Source organism: Thunnus maccoyii, chromosome 18 (genome assembly GCF_910596095.1).
Source record: "Thunnus maccoyii chromosome 18, fThuMac1.1, whole genome shotgun sequence".
NCBI lineage: Eukaryota > Metazoa > Chordata > Actinopteri > Scombriformes > Scombridae > Thunnus > Thunnus maccoyii.
The window spans coordinates 7,776,859-7,795,235 of NC_056550.1; the positions used below are offsets into that span (position 1 = coordinate 7,776,859).

The following is an 18,377-nucleotide window of genomic DNA, read 5'->3' on the forward strand; positions in this document are numbered from 1 at the left end:
TTATTATCAGTACATGTCTATGTTTGGTTTGCAGTTGAACAAAACAAAAAAGTTGTTTTGCGGTAGAAAAAAGTTGTAAGAAATCATTGATTTGTAGTGATACTTTAAGCAGACTATTGTGTTTTAATTAGTATCACAGCTGTTTTCAATCTTATAATCACTCATGCAGCCAGTTTAAAAGGAGAAAATTACTCACTCTGCTGTTTTGTGCCACTGTGTGCATCACACTGAACATGAAAAACAGAAGGAAAACTAGAGAGTGGTCTGAAGACATTAGAAAAAAGGTAATAGCCAAGCATGGTCAATGTAAAGGTTACAAAACCATCTCCAAAGAGCTTGATGTTCCTGTGACCACTGTTGCCAATATTATTAAGAAGTTTAAGGCTCATGGAACTGTTGCCAACATCTCCGGACGTGGTCGCAAGAGGAAAATTGGCCCGAGGTTGAACAGAAGGATTGCTCGAATGGTCAACAAAGAACCAAGGAAAACCTCAATACAGATCCAAGCTGATCTTCAAGTTCAAGGTACAATAGTTTCAAGTCGCACCATCCGTCGCTATCTGAATGAAAATAGGCTCCATGGTAGAAGACTCAGGAAGACCCCACTTCTAAGAGGGAGACACAAAAAAGCCAGACTGGACTTTGCCCCAAAATGCATGTTAACAAGCCACAGCCCTTCTGGGAGAATGTGCTTTGGACAGATGAAACAAAATTAGAGCTTTTTGGTAAACCACACCAACTCTATGTTTACAGAAGAAAAAATGAAGCCTTCAAAGAAAAGAACACCATGCCTACCATGAAACATGGAGGCTCAGAGATGTTTTGGGGTTGCTTTGCTGCCTCAGGCACTGGGTGCCTTGAATCTGTGCAGGGTACAATGAAATCAGACTATCAAGGCATTTTGGAGTGAAACCTACAGCCCAGTGTCAAAAAGCTGTGTCTCAGTCGCAGGTCATGGGTCTTCCAGCAGGATAATGACCCCAAACATACATAAAAAAAACACCCGAGAGTGGACGAGAAGAAAACGTTGGACTGTTCTGAAGTGGCCTGCTATGAGTCCTGATCTGAATCCCATTGAACATCTGTGGAAAGAGCTGAAACTTGCAGTTGGGAGACGGCACCCCTCAAACCTGAGAGAACTGGAGCAATTTGCTTAAGAATAGTGGGCCGAACTACCAGTGGAGAAACCTTATTCAGAATTACAGAAAGCGCTTGACTGCAGTTATTGCCTCCAAAGGCTGTGCTACAAAATATTACGTTAAGGGTACTGATATTTTTGGCCATTTTAATTTATTGTGAAGTTGTAAATCAAAAGCAAAGTTTGAGTTATATTCAATGTGAAATAAAGAGTGATGGATACCATATACTTCTGTCAGTTTCAACTTAATACAGAGAAAATGTAGTTTTTTTTAAAATAAGGTAGAAAGGTACCAATATTTTCGGCCATGTCTGTATAATCAGTAGTTTGGTGTGAGTTGGTGGCATTTGTACACTCATAAAACAGCATCACACAATCAGTCAAAGTGCACTGGTGTTTGTTTACGTAATGTTCTATTTTCACTGTATATACACCTGACTGATTGATCCTGAATAAAAAAAGACACAACCATAGTAATGTGAGAGTTACGTGTGTATTTACAGTAAAGGGGAACATCTGTCACACTGGACACAGGCAAAGTGGGGTCAAAGGTAAGCAAAAATCTACACAGTTCATGGGTCATGACCCCGGTAGAATTTGGACAGGAAATCAGTAGGACGAGGTTCCTCGGTCTCGTGGAAATAGCGCATCATGTGAGTCTTCTGCTTCCAGACATGGATTGTCTCCTGGAGTTCCATTTTCCCCTGAAGATTAGATAAAATTCACATATAAAAACTCTGAGCACACCTGAGAAGAAACAGGATGTTGTGTCGAGTAACATACTACATCTACATTTATTCAACTGTGCCTGTGAAACATCGACTAAAAAGCACCCCGAGGACCAAATTACTTGTTACTTCAGTTAGGAAGTTGAAAGGTTTTTACCTTAATGACTAGCATGTCAATGACACGGGGATCGGTGACATGCTTGTTTTTGTCAAACATCTCCCTCACTTTGTCTCTTCCCTGTCGTGTTGTGATATCCAGCTGAAACGTTGCCACTGAAGAGAAAGATACAAGCAAAAATTAGTCCGTTTACACCACATCAACTTCATCCAGGAACTAAGTATTAATTAAGTTTATTTTACATGTTGAGGCTGGTGTTATTTCTATATTTTTGTCTCGGTCAACAAAACCCCTGACAAAAACCAACAATGTGTTTCACACAACATGCAATGATGAGGCTTCTTTATGCGTTTTTGATATTTTTGACAAAAGTGGAGGTCTAACAGCACAGAGGAATTTAATATATCGGCTCTGGCTAAACAGGCAATATTTGATAGAAGGATATATTCATTTTTGGTGTTGAAAATGATAAAATACGGAAAATTTCCAGCCTCGTCTATTAATGTTGGGAAAAAAAATAGACTCCTATACCAAGTCAGGGAGTGAAGAGGAGAAATTAAGATTAATAACAAACTAGACTGCGGTTCTGATGAATTAACTAGGGCTGAAATGTAAACACAGTGTAAACACAGATTCTACATAAAGCTGTCAGAAGTACTAAACTAGGAAAATAAGACCACACTCATAACAACCCTTTAACCCCGAGACTGTCCAATGTCAAAGTGTTAACTATTTAAGCCTTATTTGGAAGCTTTTCCCTTGCAACACTTAATCTATAAAAAGGTTGGGTTATGTTGGATTATGGGCCCACAGAACAAATGATGAGCATGGAGGGTTACAGCGTTGTTTTCTAAAAACTACTGTAAGTGTACAATAACACTCATAAGCCATAATGAAAACACAATTTTTTAGTCTTCATGCAAATTAAAATGTTACACTTGATATTGCTTTTCAGAGACGATTAAATATGACACTGCAAGGTATGAACGCTTTCACTCTATAGTTTGCTCATTATTCAGTTAACCTAAGCGATACGACAATACCAAACATTGAAGAATATTTAACATCTGCATATGTTTGACAGGTTAGCTTGTAGCTACTGTTAGCCGTTATGCTGGACCTCCACATAGACACGACCTTGACGCTCTCGCTAATCTTTAAACACCTTTTAAGCGGACCGACATACCTGTGTTAGGGACCTCTCGGTACCAGGCCCGGTACAGCTCTCGGACCCTGCGCTTAGCTTCGTCTAGGTCCCGGCTAAAAATTGGTTTGACAACTCTGGCGGCACCAGCTGCCGTTCGGGTCGCCGCTGTGGTCGCCATGACTGCTACCTTAGTATCGTTTTTTTTTCTCTCAACTTTATTGACAACAGTCAAACTCAAACAACATTAACATGTAAAGTAGTTTAAAGAACAAAAAGGGGAATTTTTGATATCAATTAAGTAACTAAGTAACAAGCTAACATTAGAAGATCATTTTATGTTTCAAATATATTAATACTAAGATTTATATATAATATTTCCTTTGTATCGTTTCCCGTTTTACTTGCTCGACGGTGTGATTATGTTGACAGAGACCTTGGTGCCCCCTAAAGGACTGGATGGTTCAAGACAGGCGTCAGTCTGGTGAAGTAGACTGCTGTTGTTGACACTGAGCTCCAAGGTAATTAATGTTGCTGTATAACACGCCATAATACTTGGAGGTAATTTGTTTGCAATATTTTTTCCCTCATTCATATATGTAAGTAAGGTGGACAAAATATTAGAAACATCCCATTTCTTGTACATTTGTGAAACACTAGGTTATCATACAGCAATGCATAATCTTTGAATAGGTTTGTACTGTATGTGTGGCAATATTCTATTAGTATAAAATGAAGATTAACAGATATAAGCATGTGTGTACTTCTAATCAGCAGGAGCTATACAGCATCATTGACTTTAGTACACAGGTGTTTCTATTAACCTTATTTTATTGATTGCAAAAAGTGTATAATTTACAAAGATGATACAGGATCTACAGAACATTAAATATATATTTTTTCAAAAGGTAGGTAGATAAGTCAATGTATCACAATACATACGGTCAATAAAAAATTGGCTCATCAACGCAACACCTGTCATTCATTGTGGTGACGGCACATATAGGCCAGTAATGATCAGGGGAGACTGGAAGCTTGATTTTTAGACAGTTCCTGCTTCTCAGTCATGGTTTTAAAAAAAAAAATCCGTGATGCGGGACAACATTCATTCAACAGCTTCTACAAGCATCACAAAAGAAAGTTGAGCCTGAATTTGCTTATACATAATCACTTCAACTTCCAAATCAGCATGCCTGGAATTAGAAACCTTTGCTGTTTTGTCCTGTATTAATCCCAATATTTATATTTTATATATTTCATATTCACAAAGAAAACATCATATAAGCACAGGTAAAAAAAAAAAATTACAGCAAATGATAAGCTCCCATTTCAAAAGAACCGTGTGCCCCTTTCAGGGAGTAAACATGACTCAAAAGCTGTACAACATACCAAACTGTGATGACACTAACTCTTCTGTAACTGTGTTGATTCCTGGTGTCTCAGGCAGTAGACACAGACGCAATGAGAAGTTTATCCAATAAAAAAAGCTGATACAGTATGAACTCTATCTACAATACCTGATAAAAAATGTCATCAACAAATATTCCAGTTTTCAGACCAGATGCGCACTCATACATGTTTGCATTCACAAAAGCAAAAGCCACAATAAAAAAATGAAAAGTGCAGTTTTATATATCATGTGTGGCCCAGTGTAATGAAACCAGCTAATAGCTACTCTATGCTGCTCATTGGCAGAATGATTGAAACTAAGGCACTATCATGGTCTCCACACAGCCAGAACTATACAAGTCCAACAATCATCTCTTCGGCTTTTCTGTATCTGTTTTTGATTCAGTCACCATGGTGCAGACACGCCTGCAAAACAAAAAACACAGAAAACGAAAAAAAAAATGAACTGAAATATAAATTTCGAAAATCTCCATAGGGACAGTTGTTGACTTGATGACTTTTCATGCCATTTCTCCGCCTGTTTTACATCGGTTCACACCTGTCTCTGTGTCTGCTAGAGCATCAGTACCAGCAGCAGGTTCTCAGTGGTCCAGGCTGTTACCCAGCTTTTGCCCCTCCTGCAGAGCAGCCATGGCCAGCCTCAAGTGCTCCTTTAGACTCTGGATCTCTCGCTCACTCCGGCCCTTCATCCCGCTCAGCTCCTCATGCACTTCTGTATATCGCTCACACGCCAGCCGTTTCTCCTGCAATCAAATCTGTTTTCAGTTTTTGGACTTTTTCTCTAATCTTTGATTTTTGGTGAAATATTGGATCATTTGAACATTTATTGATATGAAATCATGTGAGAACTTTACTTAAGTACAGTACTTGAGTAAATGTACTTAGTTTCTTTCCACCACTCACTCACTCACTCTCTCTCACAAACACACACACACACACACACACACACACACACACACACACACACACACACACACACACACACACACAGTACCGTGTTAAGAAACTGCAGTTCGTTCCTTAGACAGCTGATCTCCTTGTGTAAGTACTCTATCTCGTTTTCTTTCACCCTGAGAAGGACCTGGGAGAAAAACAATAGTGTGGTTATCATTTGCTGCCAAAAAGAAAGAAAACAAAAACAGACATATACAACATCTTTTTATGGCCCTAAATCCTTATAATTATCATTTGAGTCCAACAAAAACACAGTAATTGTGTTCTGGCTGATTTATGATAGGAACAGTGGGTGTTCTCTGTAATTCACACAGTAAATAAAGTAACTTGGGCTTTTGGCCAATTACTGTTTATCATGACAATCTCTTTGTATTCTGAAAACAACAACACCAGTTTAGTAACCAGAATGAGTGTAAATAAAATGATAAGCACATCATGTTATGTTTTACATAACAAAACCATAACATAACACCAATTTAATTTAAATGTACACAGCATCAGATGAACTACACACAGGTACCTCTGTACAATCACAGGCTAACGTCAATCTGATTTTCTTTTATCCAATTTTAAGATGAGAATCCAAATTAGCACATCGTATTTGTTTCTTGGTTAATTGGAGGCAGTCAGAGAGAGCTGGTTGCGTTTTCAGGTAACTCCTTACGTATTTGTCCACAATTATAAATGTTGACTACAGTCAGAGTCTGAGTACAGTTTACAGTATTAGAACCTTTACCTCTAGTTCACAGGGCGTCCTGACTTTGTTGTCCTCTGAGCCCTGATCTGTGATGGTAGATTGTATACGGCTGATCTCTTCCGTCAAACGGGCCTTTAAGTCCTGCAAAAGAAAATATTTTATCTCTAGCATTTTGAATTTTGAACACTGGTTGGCATACATTTGCAGACAATGGTTTAATAGTCTTACATGGGGACTCCACACTTCCTTTTTTACTGCATCACCACAAAACAGCAGCATGTCAGCAACTTTACTGTGCTTGCATAGTGCAAAATAACAAATACTGTGTGAGACCTCTCACCTGTCCCTGATTATACGCAGTGTTCAAGGGATGGACAGAATAATGGTTCAGACTAAATCTGGAACCAGGCTTTTTAAAAATGATCTAAATTAAAACATTTACAATTACAGTCAGTAAAAATATCATGCATATAAAGAATTACACCTGCCAGCGCAACATAGAGGAGAAATATCTTCCATTTAGACTTATTTAAGACTTTAAAGATAAAAGACTGCTGTATCACTTTTCCCGTTCTTATGTGTACATATTTCTAATCTGCTGATAACTCACCTGGTTCTCTTTTCTCAGCTGCTCCATATCTCTCTCCTTGCGGCTGATCTCCCTCTCTCTCTCAGCGTTGTTCTGCTCAGCTCGGTTCAGTTCCAGACACTTCTGAGAGTAGCGCTCAGACAGTCCGGCCAGCTCTCTCTGTAAGGCTTGACTTTCTGCCCTGCGGAAATGTAATGAAAACACATAAAACTGTGTTCATGTTGGCTCCTCAGTGAACTAAACTGAAGACATAACAACTGCGATGCTGCAGCTTCACATCTGCTTGATGACAGACGGTGTGTCACATCATCTGCTTTCATTTTACTACAAGAGCAGCAAAAATGACATATTGACAGGAAACAACTATAAAATTCAACATGTATTTAACATACAAAATAATCAAGCTCAGAATTAGAGAAGTACTTTATGTCACAGCAGTGCTCTGGTGAGACCAGCTCTTCTTGTTTGTACATCATGTACAAACAACCAAAGTTAACATGCTAGCTTCTTTATTCTGCTCTGCACTTACTGAATACTTCTAAAGCATTTAAAGTGTAATATTACATAATACATATTATATTTAAGTATGTATCATATTTAATAATGGCAACAAGCTATAAAAAAGTATATGGGTGTTTTTCCATTTTCATGAGGCAAGTATTTCCTACTGTGGTTTTAAACCGTTTCACTGCTCATGACCAATAACCACAAAAATAAGGAATAGAATGCAAAGAGCGAAAATCGCAGAGTAGGCAACACAGATAAGCCCTAAAATGCAGGTTCCAGTCGCAGCCACTGAGACAGCGTTGTGTCAAAGGCCTTGTGAAGCTTACAAAGGAAAACTAATCCATGACCAAATTCTTCTACATTCCTTAAGTGCCTGACAGGACCCAGTGGCCACTGTGGTAATGGCCTTGCTTAGACAAGGAACCCTGGTTTGCCTGAAGTCTGCAAATTCCAGCCTTTATTTCACAGAAAATCTGCTTGTGGCCAACTAGCTCCTACTTAAAAGCACAAGAGAGCTATTCACATAAATTACAAATATTGGCCTGCACTGACTGAGACTGAGCTATGCTACAACCAATCATTTATTTCCAGGGCAATATATTGTGTAAGTGCTAACAACAATAGGCTGGGAGGACAGGAGTTCTTGTACAAAGTGGAAGAACTCCAGCATGTATTTTTGTAATTTAGCATGCAAGCAACTATGTAGCTTTAGATTATCACTCAAACAAATCAAAACACATGGTTGTTTCTTCTAAACTGATAGTGATGTTAAGGACTCTGTGTCATGCTAACAGACATACAAACTGGTTGATTGTGTTGCTGCTCAGTTTCATGTGCCCACAAGTATCTGGGTGGCCGGTGTACGTTCTCTATAATACAGCAAAAAATGATTTGAAGTTACTTACTGTTGTTGGGCTCGCAAAGAATGTGAGTCTAGTACTCCGCTGCTTAGCCTCTTGACTTTCTCAACCTCTCTCTCCAGTTCCTCTTTGTGTTTCTTCTTCAAAGCCTCCATTACTGAAAAACAAGCATGACACAACTTCGACATGATCTTCTGGTAACTGATAACGGCACATAAAAGATTTTGCCTGATCGGAGAAGCTCAGGGTGGTAAAAGAAATCAAGATCAACTGAGAACAGCTCTGAAGAAAACAGTTCAATGTGAACACCAGAAATGTGTTAACCTACATTAAAAAAAGACAGGATTTATATAGAATGCTAAGATATAACGGTCAATTTAAGATAAGTGCGTATTATGTATATTCTAAGATTAAATGCCAAATTATATGATTCACATGCATTCAACACCTTAACATGAAAGTGGAATGATGACACTAGAGGAGAGTATAAAGGTCCTGCTGGTAATGCTTTCTATATGATTTTGCTCAGTGTAGTTTAACAAGAAAAATAACCAGAGGACAATCATAAGAATCCGTACCTATAATACTCTAATACTACAATAAAACCTTTAGTTCACAGTGAACTCTATTTGACCTTTGCCCCCAACCCGGATCTGACAAATTATCCTTATCATGTTACCCTCCCAATGACTACCCATTTAATAGCGCAGTAAAAGTTATATTTAGCACTCTTAACACCTTCTCATATTTTATTAGTAAAATTATCTTCTCAGTTGAGTAATTACACAATCATTTTGGTCTTGAGACCTTCTTCCCTGTCTGGTCTGCTGACCTCGTGCTGTGTCCTGGGTCTCCTCCAGCAACAGCCTGTTCTTCTCCTTCTCCAGCTCCTTGATCTGACGGTCGTGCTGCTTCTGCAGCTCCTCAAGCGCTTGTCGATGAGCACGTTCCATGGCTGCCAGGCTGCGGCCGCAGGGGGCCTCAGGGCCACAGCCGCCCCGCAACCCCCCTCCTCCTCTCCCTCCCACTCCTCCTCTTCCCACCTGTTGTAGTTGCTCCAGCTGTTGCCTCAGTGACGCCACCTGAGAAAAGACGAAGATGGAGGTAAAGCCCACTGACAGACAGAAGTCGACCAATTTAACATTTATATGTGATGAGCATGTTTACATGAGATGGTACAAAAGCTGGTGTTGGCAGTGAAAGACGAGCAGTGATAGAAATATACGTTTTTTTTGGGTAGCTAACAGTGAGGTACGACTCTATGCTTTATCACCAGTAGGAATAATTCATTCAAACTCACTGACTTGTACATAGAATAAACTAAATGAATACTTCAGTCAAATCAATGAATCGGTTGCAGTGTCCCACTGTCAACACAAGATCTACACATGATCATAGACAGAACCACTAAGCACCAGCATCAGCCATCGTTCTTTTATGGATAGCTGGGTGATGCTAACACCCACTGCACTACCACCTTGGACCTTGTGCACTGTTTGAATTTTACAGCTGTTGGTAGGTTCAAAGTTCAAATTATTTGAACTTTAACCCCACTTACTTCTGACCTTTCAAAGCCTGTCTAAATAGATTCTACCTATAGATGAAGCTTACACATCAAGAAAGCATCTGAGTTTCCTTACACTGTAATAATATTAATTAGTAAAAAAAGAAGCACAAAGGCTTCTCTTTAACATGAATTTAGCAGTTGTCTTTATATATATCATATAAACTGTCTGGCCCTTTGGTGCAGCTCAGCCTGTGTATCATATCTAGACAGCATTATTGTCAGAGACAGCAAACATAGGTGCAAACCAAAACAAGCAGATCACTGCACACAGAGATTCAGGTAGGAGTTTCAACAGTATTTCCCATATCGCTATCTGTATTCTTCCCAGGCTACTGATCCATTTTTTATTTTTTATTTGCATATTTTAGATGGAAAACACTGCTGAAAAGCAGAGGCAAGTCAGAAGAACAGTGACTCAAGTGTTAAAAGGCAGAAACAAGAAATGTTTACTTCATCCGGGCAGATGAAGGGTTAATTTGCATTTTATTTAATTTGCAAATTGGAAAATCATCGCCATGCACTACCTCCCTCTGCAGCGCCTCACTGGCTGACTGGCTGGAAGACCGTATCCCCACTGCTGGTAAGGAACTCATCTCCTTTAACGGCATGCGTTCAAACTCAGCCCACTTTTTCTCTATTTCATCCTCCATGCGTGGCCTTTGGTTCATTCCTACGCCAGTGCCCTTCCTGGACAGCACAGCCTCCCACTGGCTGCTTGTGGTGTCTCTGGTCCTCTCCTCCTGCCACTGGCTTTGCTCCCTCCCCTGCCCCTCTCCTGCTTCTCTCTGACTGGCTGGCAGAGGGCTGGAAGAGGCAGGAACGGGGGACAGCTCAACATAGTCAAACGTACGATGAGAGGGAGGGGCGGAGGTCGGTGCTTCTGACTGAACATCAGCATGACGAGATGATGGGCGACGTGAAGACAGTAGAAAGCGAGTGTGGGAGTTTTCTTTGTCACTGCTGCTGTCAGGCAATCTAGAGAAAATTTGAGACAAAAAAAGCTCAGTGCAATCAAAAAGAAAGAAAGAAAAGAAACATCCGACTCTAATCAAATAAAGAAGTGATTAATGGATCAATCACAAATTCATCAAGGATGATAAAATAAGTAAATCAACAGCATAAAAAGCCTCACAGCACAGCTGCTGGTGAGTCATTATGAAAAAAGTAATCAATGAAACTCTACAACAGGCAAAATATACAGCGACTGATACTCTTCAGGGGCAAAGTTGCCTGGTGAACGTGACTAACAGCCTCTTATCTAACTGCATTTAACCAAGGCCGAACTGCAGCAAGACCTGAAATGTGCAAATCGAGAATGCTGAGGCAACCAATCTTAAAACAATACGCAGCAAGCACCTCAAAACATGTGGACTAAAGCACATGACCTCCCTAGGTGTTGCTCTTCGGGGCAAGAAGTTGCAAGTTACAATTATTGCTATATCGATTCATTAGTTTATTTTTGAATCAATCAACTCTTGCATTATTACATTTTTTTAAACATATCTTTATTATTAATTATGCAATCATTACGTCTTATTCATATATACACAGATTTTACAGCACCAGATCCCTCTGAAAACGTCCCTCCTGTAACACAGTCCCTCCAAAACTGTACATGTAGCACAGTACAGCCTTAGTTCACAAGCATGGTGGGATATCATAAATAAAAATACAGACAACAAAGCCTCCCTTCAGCATACGTAATCAAGGAATGGAGATATTCATGGGTAAAAGGTTGAATATTGACTTAGGCCATTCTAAGGCTGTTGTGGCTTATTTGAAATCCATTTTAGTAATATGCTTTTACCTGCATTCAGCAATTTTTTTCTGTAAGTTCCCTTGATTTGTAGGTGTGGCATTCCTAACAGAAGGCATACTGGCTCCAAATCCAATTCTTTAATTGAAAACTAAATTTAGCTTTGAAACTACTTTCACTCAGAAATCCTGAATATGTACACAAGTCCATAAGTCCACTACCAACCTCCTTAATACACTTAATACACAGAGTCCACTTCTTTGGGTCCATCTTATATCTGAGTTGAGGCGATATCTGAAGGCGATGCAGCAACCTGAACTGTAGTTCCTTTGCTCTATTACATATGTCTATGATATTAGTATACTCCCATGTACCTGAACCAAGGTCTTGAGCCCATGTTTGCATCGTTTACTTTACTGGACTTGTAAAGGGCCTCATAGCAGTGTCCTACTATAAACTTATTGCTATGTATTTTATAAAGTAATTGCTCAGTTGAGTATAAAAAAACTCTTTTTGAACAATGGTTGAGCAACGTTTTATAGGTGTACCATGACTCTAAATCATTTTTTTGGTTAAAAACTGCATTTGAACTTCAGTATTTTGTTCATGTGGGACAACCTTCTTGTCACAACCGGTTTCACACTAACTGGCACTCCTCTATTTCCATGATTACACAAAACACTGCAGTACACTATACACAACACTAATGAAAACCATTAAGTTAAGCTGTGAAGCTGGGCTACTACACGCTAAATTTTACTTTGCCTACTTTAGATTAGAATCACAATGTAGGAAAATGTAGATATCAAGATCAAACTCAGTATCTGCAGATAATCAATATTGAAAGTTGCAATCAGGCAATCCTGATAAAGTGAGTGATAAAACAACAGTCAGAGGAGCCAACTGACAGAAACGGAAAAAAACAAGTAAATACTTGACTTCATTAAGGTGTTTTAACATTAATTTAATTTGCAATTATCAGTTGTAAAAATGTAATTTGTTCAGTTTGTGTCAATAAACCAGCACTACTGCTTACTTTAACTGTGATCATAAGAAGTCAAGACTGACTGACCTGCGAATCAACTTGCTCAAAAATGACAAATTTCATATATTAGCCTGTGTAAAACATATTCAACTTGTAATCTAGACATTTTAGGTGACAAATGCTTTTTTACCTCCGATTAACTATTTGCTTATATTCATTAAAGATCTTATATTTAACATTTCTGATGACACTTACTGTGTGAGGTCTGGTGAGCTGCTGGGCCGGACACACTTCTTTAAAACCTCTATCCAGTTCCGCCTGATCCCAGCTGTCATGGCAGACAGTGTGAACAGAGCCTCCCGTGTCTGGAGAACAAAAGAGGAAGCAGGTTAAGGAGACACAAAGATGTGACAGAATTGGGATGAGATGAAGATGATAAAGAAAAATAGAAAGAAGAAGTATATATAGAGAGAGAAGTGGAGGAGAAACTGACAAAGAGAGAAAGAGATGTGAGTCATGATAACGGAGGAACAAGAAAATTGAGAGCGGGTGTGGTCGATGCTGATAAGGAGGGAAGGGATGAATATACACAAGAACATCAGTTACATACACAGTTTATGACAGAGTTTGATACTCACCTGTATCTGAAACCCATAGTTCTTCCCCACATCAAACTCAGACACCTTCACGCAGGATTTGAGGTCGATCTCACCGTCCAAGTCATCTTTCTGTACAGAAAAGAGAACAACACTTTCAAACTGTGTGTATTTCTCTTCCCCTTTTCTATTGTCATAAATGATACAATATGTCTGTTTATGCTTGAAATGCTCAGATGTCTAATTAAAAAAATACCTCCTCTGCACTCGAGTCTCTGTAGTACTTCAGCCCAGCATCAGTCAAAACAAACCAGTGTTTCTTCCACTAAAGAAACACAGATGTCGGTTAATCCAAGACTAAACAGAGATCAACAACTCTGAAGTCAATTTGTGAAAAATGTCACAACATTACAATGATAATATCTAGGACTCTATGACCAAATAGAGAATTATTGACACTTGAGGCCCCATGTTAAACCGCAGACCTACAGTGATGGGTGATGTGTGAAGTGAGAGGCGCATTCATTCGAGCATATCATTCAAAGAGAGGAGACACCTGTTGTGCCTTAAGCCACCACATTATTACTGTGATAACAAGGATAATCTGCCGCTATCGCCTTACACACAACCTTTCTCATTAGGAATGGGGGGGGGAAGGAGGGAAGAGGGGGTAGTGAAGAAGGAGGGAGAGGAGGATGTGACTTGCTTTACTGTACTTTACCTCTCCGAATTCGTCCAGTTTCGACATCCATCCCTTCTTGAAGTTGAGGAGGTCGGGCTGCGAGGCAGAGAGTATACAGAGTCACGTTCACTGACCTTCATCTGAATGCTTGACACAACTGTTACAAATACAGAAGTTGAGGGAAGGAACTCTGTGTCTTTTTTTGTTGTTGTTGTTCAGCCCTTTATCACATACAAGTCTCAAAGGATTTAACAGAGGAGAAGAAAAACAGAGAAAGATATTACAAACCAAAAAACAACAGAAACAAAGCACACTATAAGGGTGGGGCAATACTAAACATAATGATATCTCTCCTCAAGAAACCACACATCACCACAGGTTTATTTTATCATTGTACAACAATGCTGCTGACCTATTTTACCACAAAGGCCTTGAACCAGTTTCTACTATGGAGAAACTTAAAAATTCATGCAGAAACTGGTAAAGTTGGTAGTGTTCTGTTGTAATCACAAGACAAAATATCTGAAACTATGTTTTGGAACACATGCATATGTTTAGGTCACTAAACTATCTGATGTTTTAGTCCAATTTTATCACTTAATATTTAAGGATATTCAATGATAATATTCAACAAAGTCCTTTGTTATTAATGTTTATGTAACAGGGTGCACTGCAGCATACCAGATAAATGAAAAAAAGGGGCAAGGGTTGCGCAGACAGACACATATGAGGTGTGAAAAAGAAACAGGAAACGAGTGACTGTGAAGAACGACAACAAAAAGAATAAGACAACACCCAACAGACAGAGAGATTAGGATTTGGAGCAGCTCATCCTTAGTGATGGGAGGAAAGATATGGAAACTGATGAAATTTGCAGTGGGAACTGGAGTGTCTGCTCATAACTGCTCTGGTTCATGTTTTGCACATCTGTTGCTCCAGCAGTGTTGTAGTAGACGATACATTAAAACATGCTTTAGCTGCCCAAAGCCATTTCCAGAAACCGGCCTATTTTTTTCTTTTGCTTTTGACACGATGACAGAAAGAGGAAAACATGCACTAGGTACCCTGAGAGGAGGTGATCCCAGATTGAAGATTAGGCAACTTTTTCCACCGTACATACATTCCTCACTTAGTTTATCTCTCTTTCACTGGCATGTACATTCCTCACTTTTAAACCCCTTTCTGCATTCGTCATCTAGTCTCCCACTCGCTTCTCATAACCATCACTTTTTTTTCCCTCTCTGTTGCAACTCCGTTATGTTCATTTCATTACCTTTCTACATTTTTTTGTTCTGTTCTTTCTCTCTGTATGTACTCTCTGTCTGTTCTGCGATCTTTAACCAGCCCTTTTCTGCAGTTATACTCCCTTCCTGGCTTCAGCTGTATTCTTGAAAGCCACAGTAACACCCACTTTTTCTCTGTATGTGCCAGTTCATCTATGCTACTGATTGTTCTTCTCTAATCTCACCAATTATACAGTCTGATGACTAAATGTAATAAACCCCGTGTGCCGATAAAATTTCCTTTAATCGTTTTTGAAACTATATGGCATGGATATAAAAGATTTTTGATTTATTGTTGTTTATACACACACAAATCCTAATCACAACTAATGGCTGGATCATCAAGTGTCAGCTAAGAAAACAATAGGAAACTTGTTTTAGAGGCTGACAGCTGCATTTTATAACATGAAAGAGCCTAAGAAGATTAATCACTGTGGTCTGTTATTTCTGTCCGCTTTCCTTCCTCGCCCAAACTGCGCCTATGAAGGTGAACTGCTGGAGCAAGTTATGATCTGTCAAACATCATCATAAATCAATCCTATCTAGTCAATGCATGCCCATAAGCAGGGTCAGGGAGTGGCCAAGGAGGAGGGGGACATTATGAATAACCCTAATACCACAGTGCATCTCCTTGTCATGTGCCCTCAGATCAGTGACCTTGCTTGAAAGGTCAAAGACAGAAGGAAGAGGTGTCAGCCACTGGCGACAGTTTGGGACAACCTCCACTCTTCCTGGCTCCTGTCTCCCATCATAGAGGAGTATTGTCTGGTGAGCTTTAGGCCTATTTACAGCATGTATGGTTCTCCTCTTCACTAGTTTCTGTTAAGTTAAATAGATTAACTCTGTGCACAATGTGAGCAGCAGCTATGTCTACATGTATACGCTGGCTGTGATGACAGTTTGTGTGTTTCAGTGAAACAAAAAGAGGGTTTAAAGAGCCATTTGCCTCTGGGTTATTCTATGAAAACATTTGCAAAGTTTTCTTGGCAGTGTCTGTCTGTGCAAACATGGACCCAGTGTCACAGCTGGCTGTAAAAACTGACACATACAGTACAAGCCACTACTGTAAATAACACAGAGTAAACAGATGAAAGTACACCACATCTGGCAACCAGAGTCTTTTTTCTTTGTGGACTTGTCACAGGAACAGAAATGTACAAATTATAGCTGGGTACATGGGCATAGAGACAACACATCACAAATATGTCGGTTTTTCAGCTAGCGGTAAAGTGAACACACACACACACCCACCCCTCGACTCAAACTGACCAGGAAGATCCATTAAAAACTAGTCTACATTAACCCTTAATTAGAAATGTTCAAATAAATAAATAAACCAAACTGAAATAAGTGAGTGGTTAAGCTTGTGGGCCAGAGTTCAGAAATATTCATTTCAGGAAGAAGTGAAACAAAACTAAACAAAAACTGTCTTTAGGCTACAACTTACCGTCATGATAATATCCCGAGAGGGTGAAATGAAGACAAAAGAAAAGTACCAAACCCCTTCTTGCTCTCAGACTTAGTGCTCAGCTTAGCTAAACGCCTCGGGCAAAAACCTTAGTTTCTCGCAGGACACTGGTGTTAGGTGAAATTGGATAAAACCCCGCCATTCATATGCAGGTTAACTTCTTCAAGCGAGCCGCCACAGTCCAGAGTAGATCCTCTTTCCCGGCTCAGGAAGAAAGTGCACGACACGGATACACCGCTGGTGTTTCGAGCTGGTAATTTCACAACTTTCTGACAAGTAGCTAATGTTAACACTTGTGACTTCGGCTGCTGTGCCTTTTGCTCGCTTGCTCTCTCTCTCTGCCCTGTCAGCCACTTCCTGCTGGGCGGATCCGCGAGGAACGGTTGAGAAAACAAGCGTACCCTACCTAACCGCACGGTGACGTCCGGGGGCCTCCAGGGGCCTCCAGGGGAATCCAGTGGGGCCCCCCAGCAATGACCGACTAGTGTCTTTAACGCATTTATTTTGCCACTGTATACATTCAGTTACTTTTTGGACTCGAATGAAAGATTATATATTATGTAAAACTAATCATACTATTAAACTTGAGTGTAAAAATGGCATTACATATTTTGAACTTGATAAATATGATATATGTATAATAAATATTGAATTCATTGTAAATTTATTGATACTATATGGTACATTCCACATACATGAATGCAAAATTACAAAAGCTACCCCCAATTTCACTGGATTTTTATGTGAATTTAAAGAACATATTAAGATTCTCAAACTTAAAATCACTAAAAAAAAAGTATCAATCAATCGATTAATGATTTAACTGACTGATAAAAAAGTAATAAAACTGTCAAATTGTAGAGTGAACTTTTTAAAGAAGAATAACATGCTGTTTTAAATCATAATTTTATGTTAATGAAGTTTATTTATCCCAATTCTGTTTTATTATTGTTATTTATTTGTTTATTTAAGTTCATATTCTTGTTTTCTTGTATACCATTATGTTGAGTACATGTCTGTACAGTTTGTATATTTGAATGTTTTCTCAATAAAGGTTGGGGGAAAAAAGAATCCAGTGGGGCCCCCATCACCAACATGAGGAAAAATAAAGTCCTCATTAACTGCAAACACAACAGTGATCACAACAAGAAAACATACTGAAATGTTCAGCCTGAGGTATCACTCCCTCCCTCTCCCTGCTACTAAACCTCACTAAAAGCTTGCAGGTCCTTGATATGTAAATGTTTAGCCATCCCCACCTTTCCAAACACACAGAACAAATTTACAAGCTATATTTTCCTCGCTGAAAATCTTTTGGGCTTTCAAACAAAGTGGCACTCCCCCCTACAAAATCCTCTCTTGGTAGCTATTGGTTTCAGTTCAGGAATTTCAACACATGCCCCAGCAGACCACAATTGACAAAGCTCAGTCAGTCTTATGAAATGCCTGTAGGGTGTAAGTGAAGTCTATAGACGCACAGCAGACAGATGCTAAAAGTGAAAGAATTTAAAAAGTGCAGATATACAATTAGATATGTTGGCAGGTTCAGGTACCACATATATAAATGCTTTGCAATTATAGACAGGATCTGTGTGAACACTGGGCAAACTGCCAGCATGTCTAGTAAATATGTAACAAAAGAGACTGTTTGTTGATATAGACCAAACAGCAATAAACCTGTACTGAACCGTGTTTGCTGCAGTTTTATGATGTTTTACTTCACCCTCCATATGGCACAGTGGGAGATACACACACACATACACACACACACACAGACATATCGTAAGAGTACACACATACACTATAAACAGACTGGCATTATCACATACCTGCATTTGCTCAGATCTGTGATGATTACCTTTCCAAGAACTGCCCTCATCTGCTGTGGGACTGCC

At 39.4% G+C, this 18,377-nt stretch overlaps 2 protein-coding genes across 2 annotated transcripts; both read right to left on the reverse strand.

The window, feature by feature from the left end:
* Positions 1–1,617: 1,617 nt before the first annotated feature.
* On the reverse strand, positions 1,618–3,335 carry ndufa6 (NADH:ubiquinone oxidoreductase subunit A6). Its single transcript, XM_042391771.1, has 3 exons — positions 3,171–3,335; positions 2,024–2,139; positions 1,618–1,842 (listed from the first exon to the last, which is right to left on the reverse strand). Exons 1-3 carry the CDS (start codon positions 3,307–3,309, stop codon positions 1,711–1,713), a joined length of 387 nt encoding a protein of 128 aa, XP_042247705.1. The 5' UTR covers positions 3,310–3,335; the 3' UTR covers positions 1,618–1,710.
* A 1,168-nt stretch (positions 3,336–4,503) lies between these two features.
* On the reverse strand, positions 4,504–17,100 carry triobpb (TRIO and F-actin binding protein b). Its single transcript, XM_042391764.1, has 13 exons — positions 16,462–17,100; positions 13,771–13,827; positions 13,306–13,374; positions 13,092–13,181; positions 12,709–12,818; positions 10,237–10,687; positions 8,978–9,227; positions 8,191–8,302; positions 6,800–6,959; positions 6,229–6,330; positions 5,533–5,619; positions 5,077–5,281; positions 4,504–4,943 (listed from the first exon to the last, which is right to left on the reverse strand). Exons 1-12 carry the CDS (start codon positions 16,465–16,467, stop codon positions 5,120–5,122), a joined length of 1,656 nt encoding a protein of 551 aa, XP_042247698.1. The 5' UTR covers positions 16,468–17,100; the 3' UTR covers positions 4,504–4,943; positions 5,077–5,119.
* Positions 17,101–18,377: the final 1,277 nt, after the last annotated feature.

Coding starts and splice junctions, on each gene's coding strand:
- triobpb (XM_042391764.1), bottom strand. Junction 9,228..10,236: donor GTGAGGCGCTGCAGAGGGAG/GTAGTGCATGGC, acceptor GTCTTTTCTCAG/GTGGCGTCACTGAGGCAACA. Junction 6,331..6,799: donor AGCTGAGAAAAGAGAACCAG/GTGAGTTATCAG, acceptor TTTCTTTTGCAG/GACTTAAAGGCCCGTTTGAC.
- ndufa6 (XM_042391771.1), bottom strand. CDS start 3,309: ATGGCGACCACAGCGGCGACCCGAACGGCAGCTGGTGCCGCCAGAGTT. Junction 2,140..3,170: donor CCGAGAGGTCCCTAACACAG/GTATGTCGGTCC, acceptor CTTTCTCTTCAG/TGGCAACGTTTCAGCTGGAT. Junction 1,843..2,023: donor TTGACATGCTAGTCATTAAG/GTAAAAACCTTT, acceptor TCTAATCTTCAG/GGGAAAATGGAACTCCAGGA.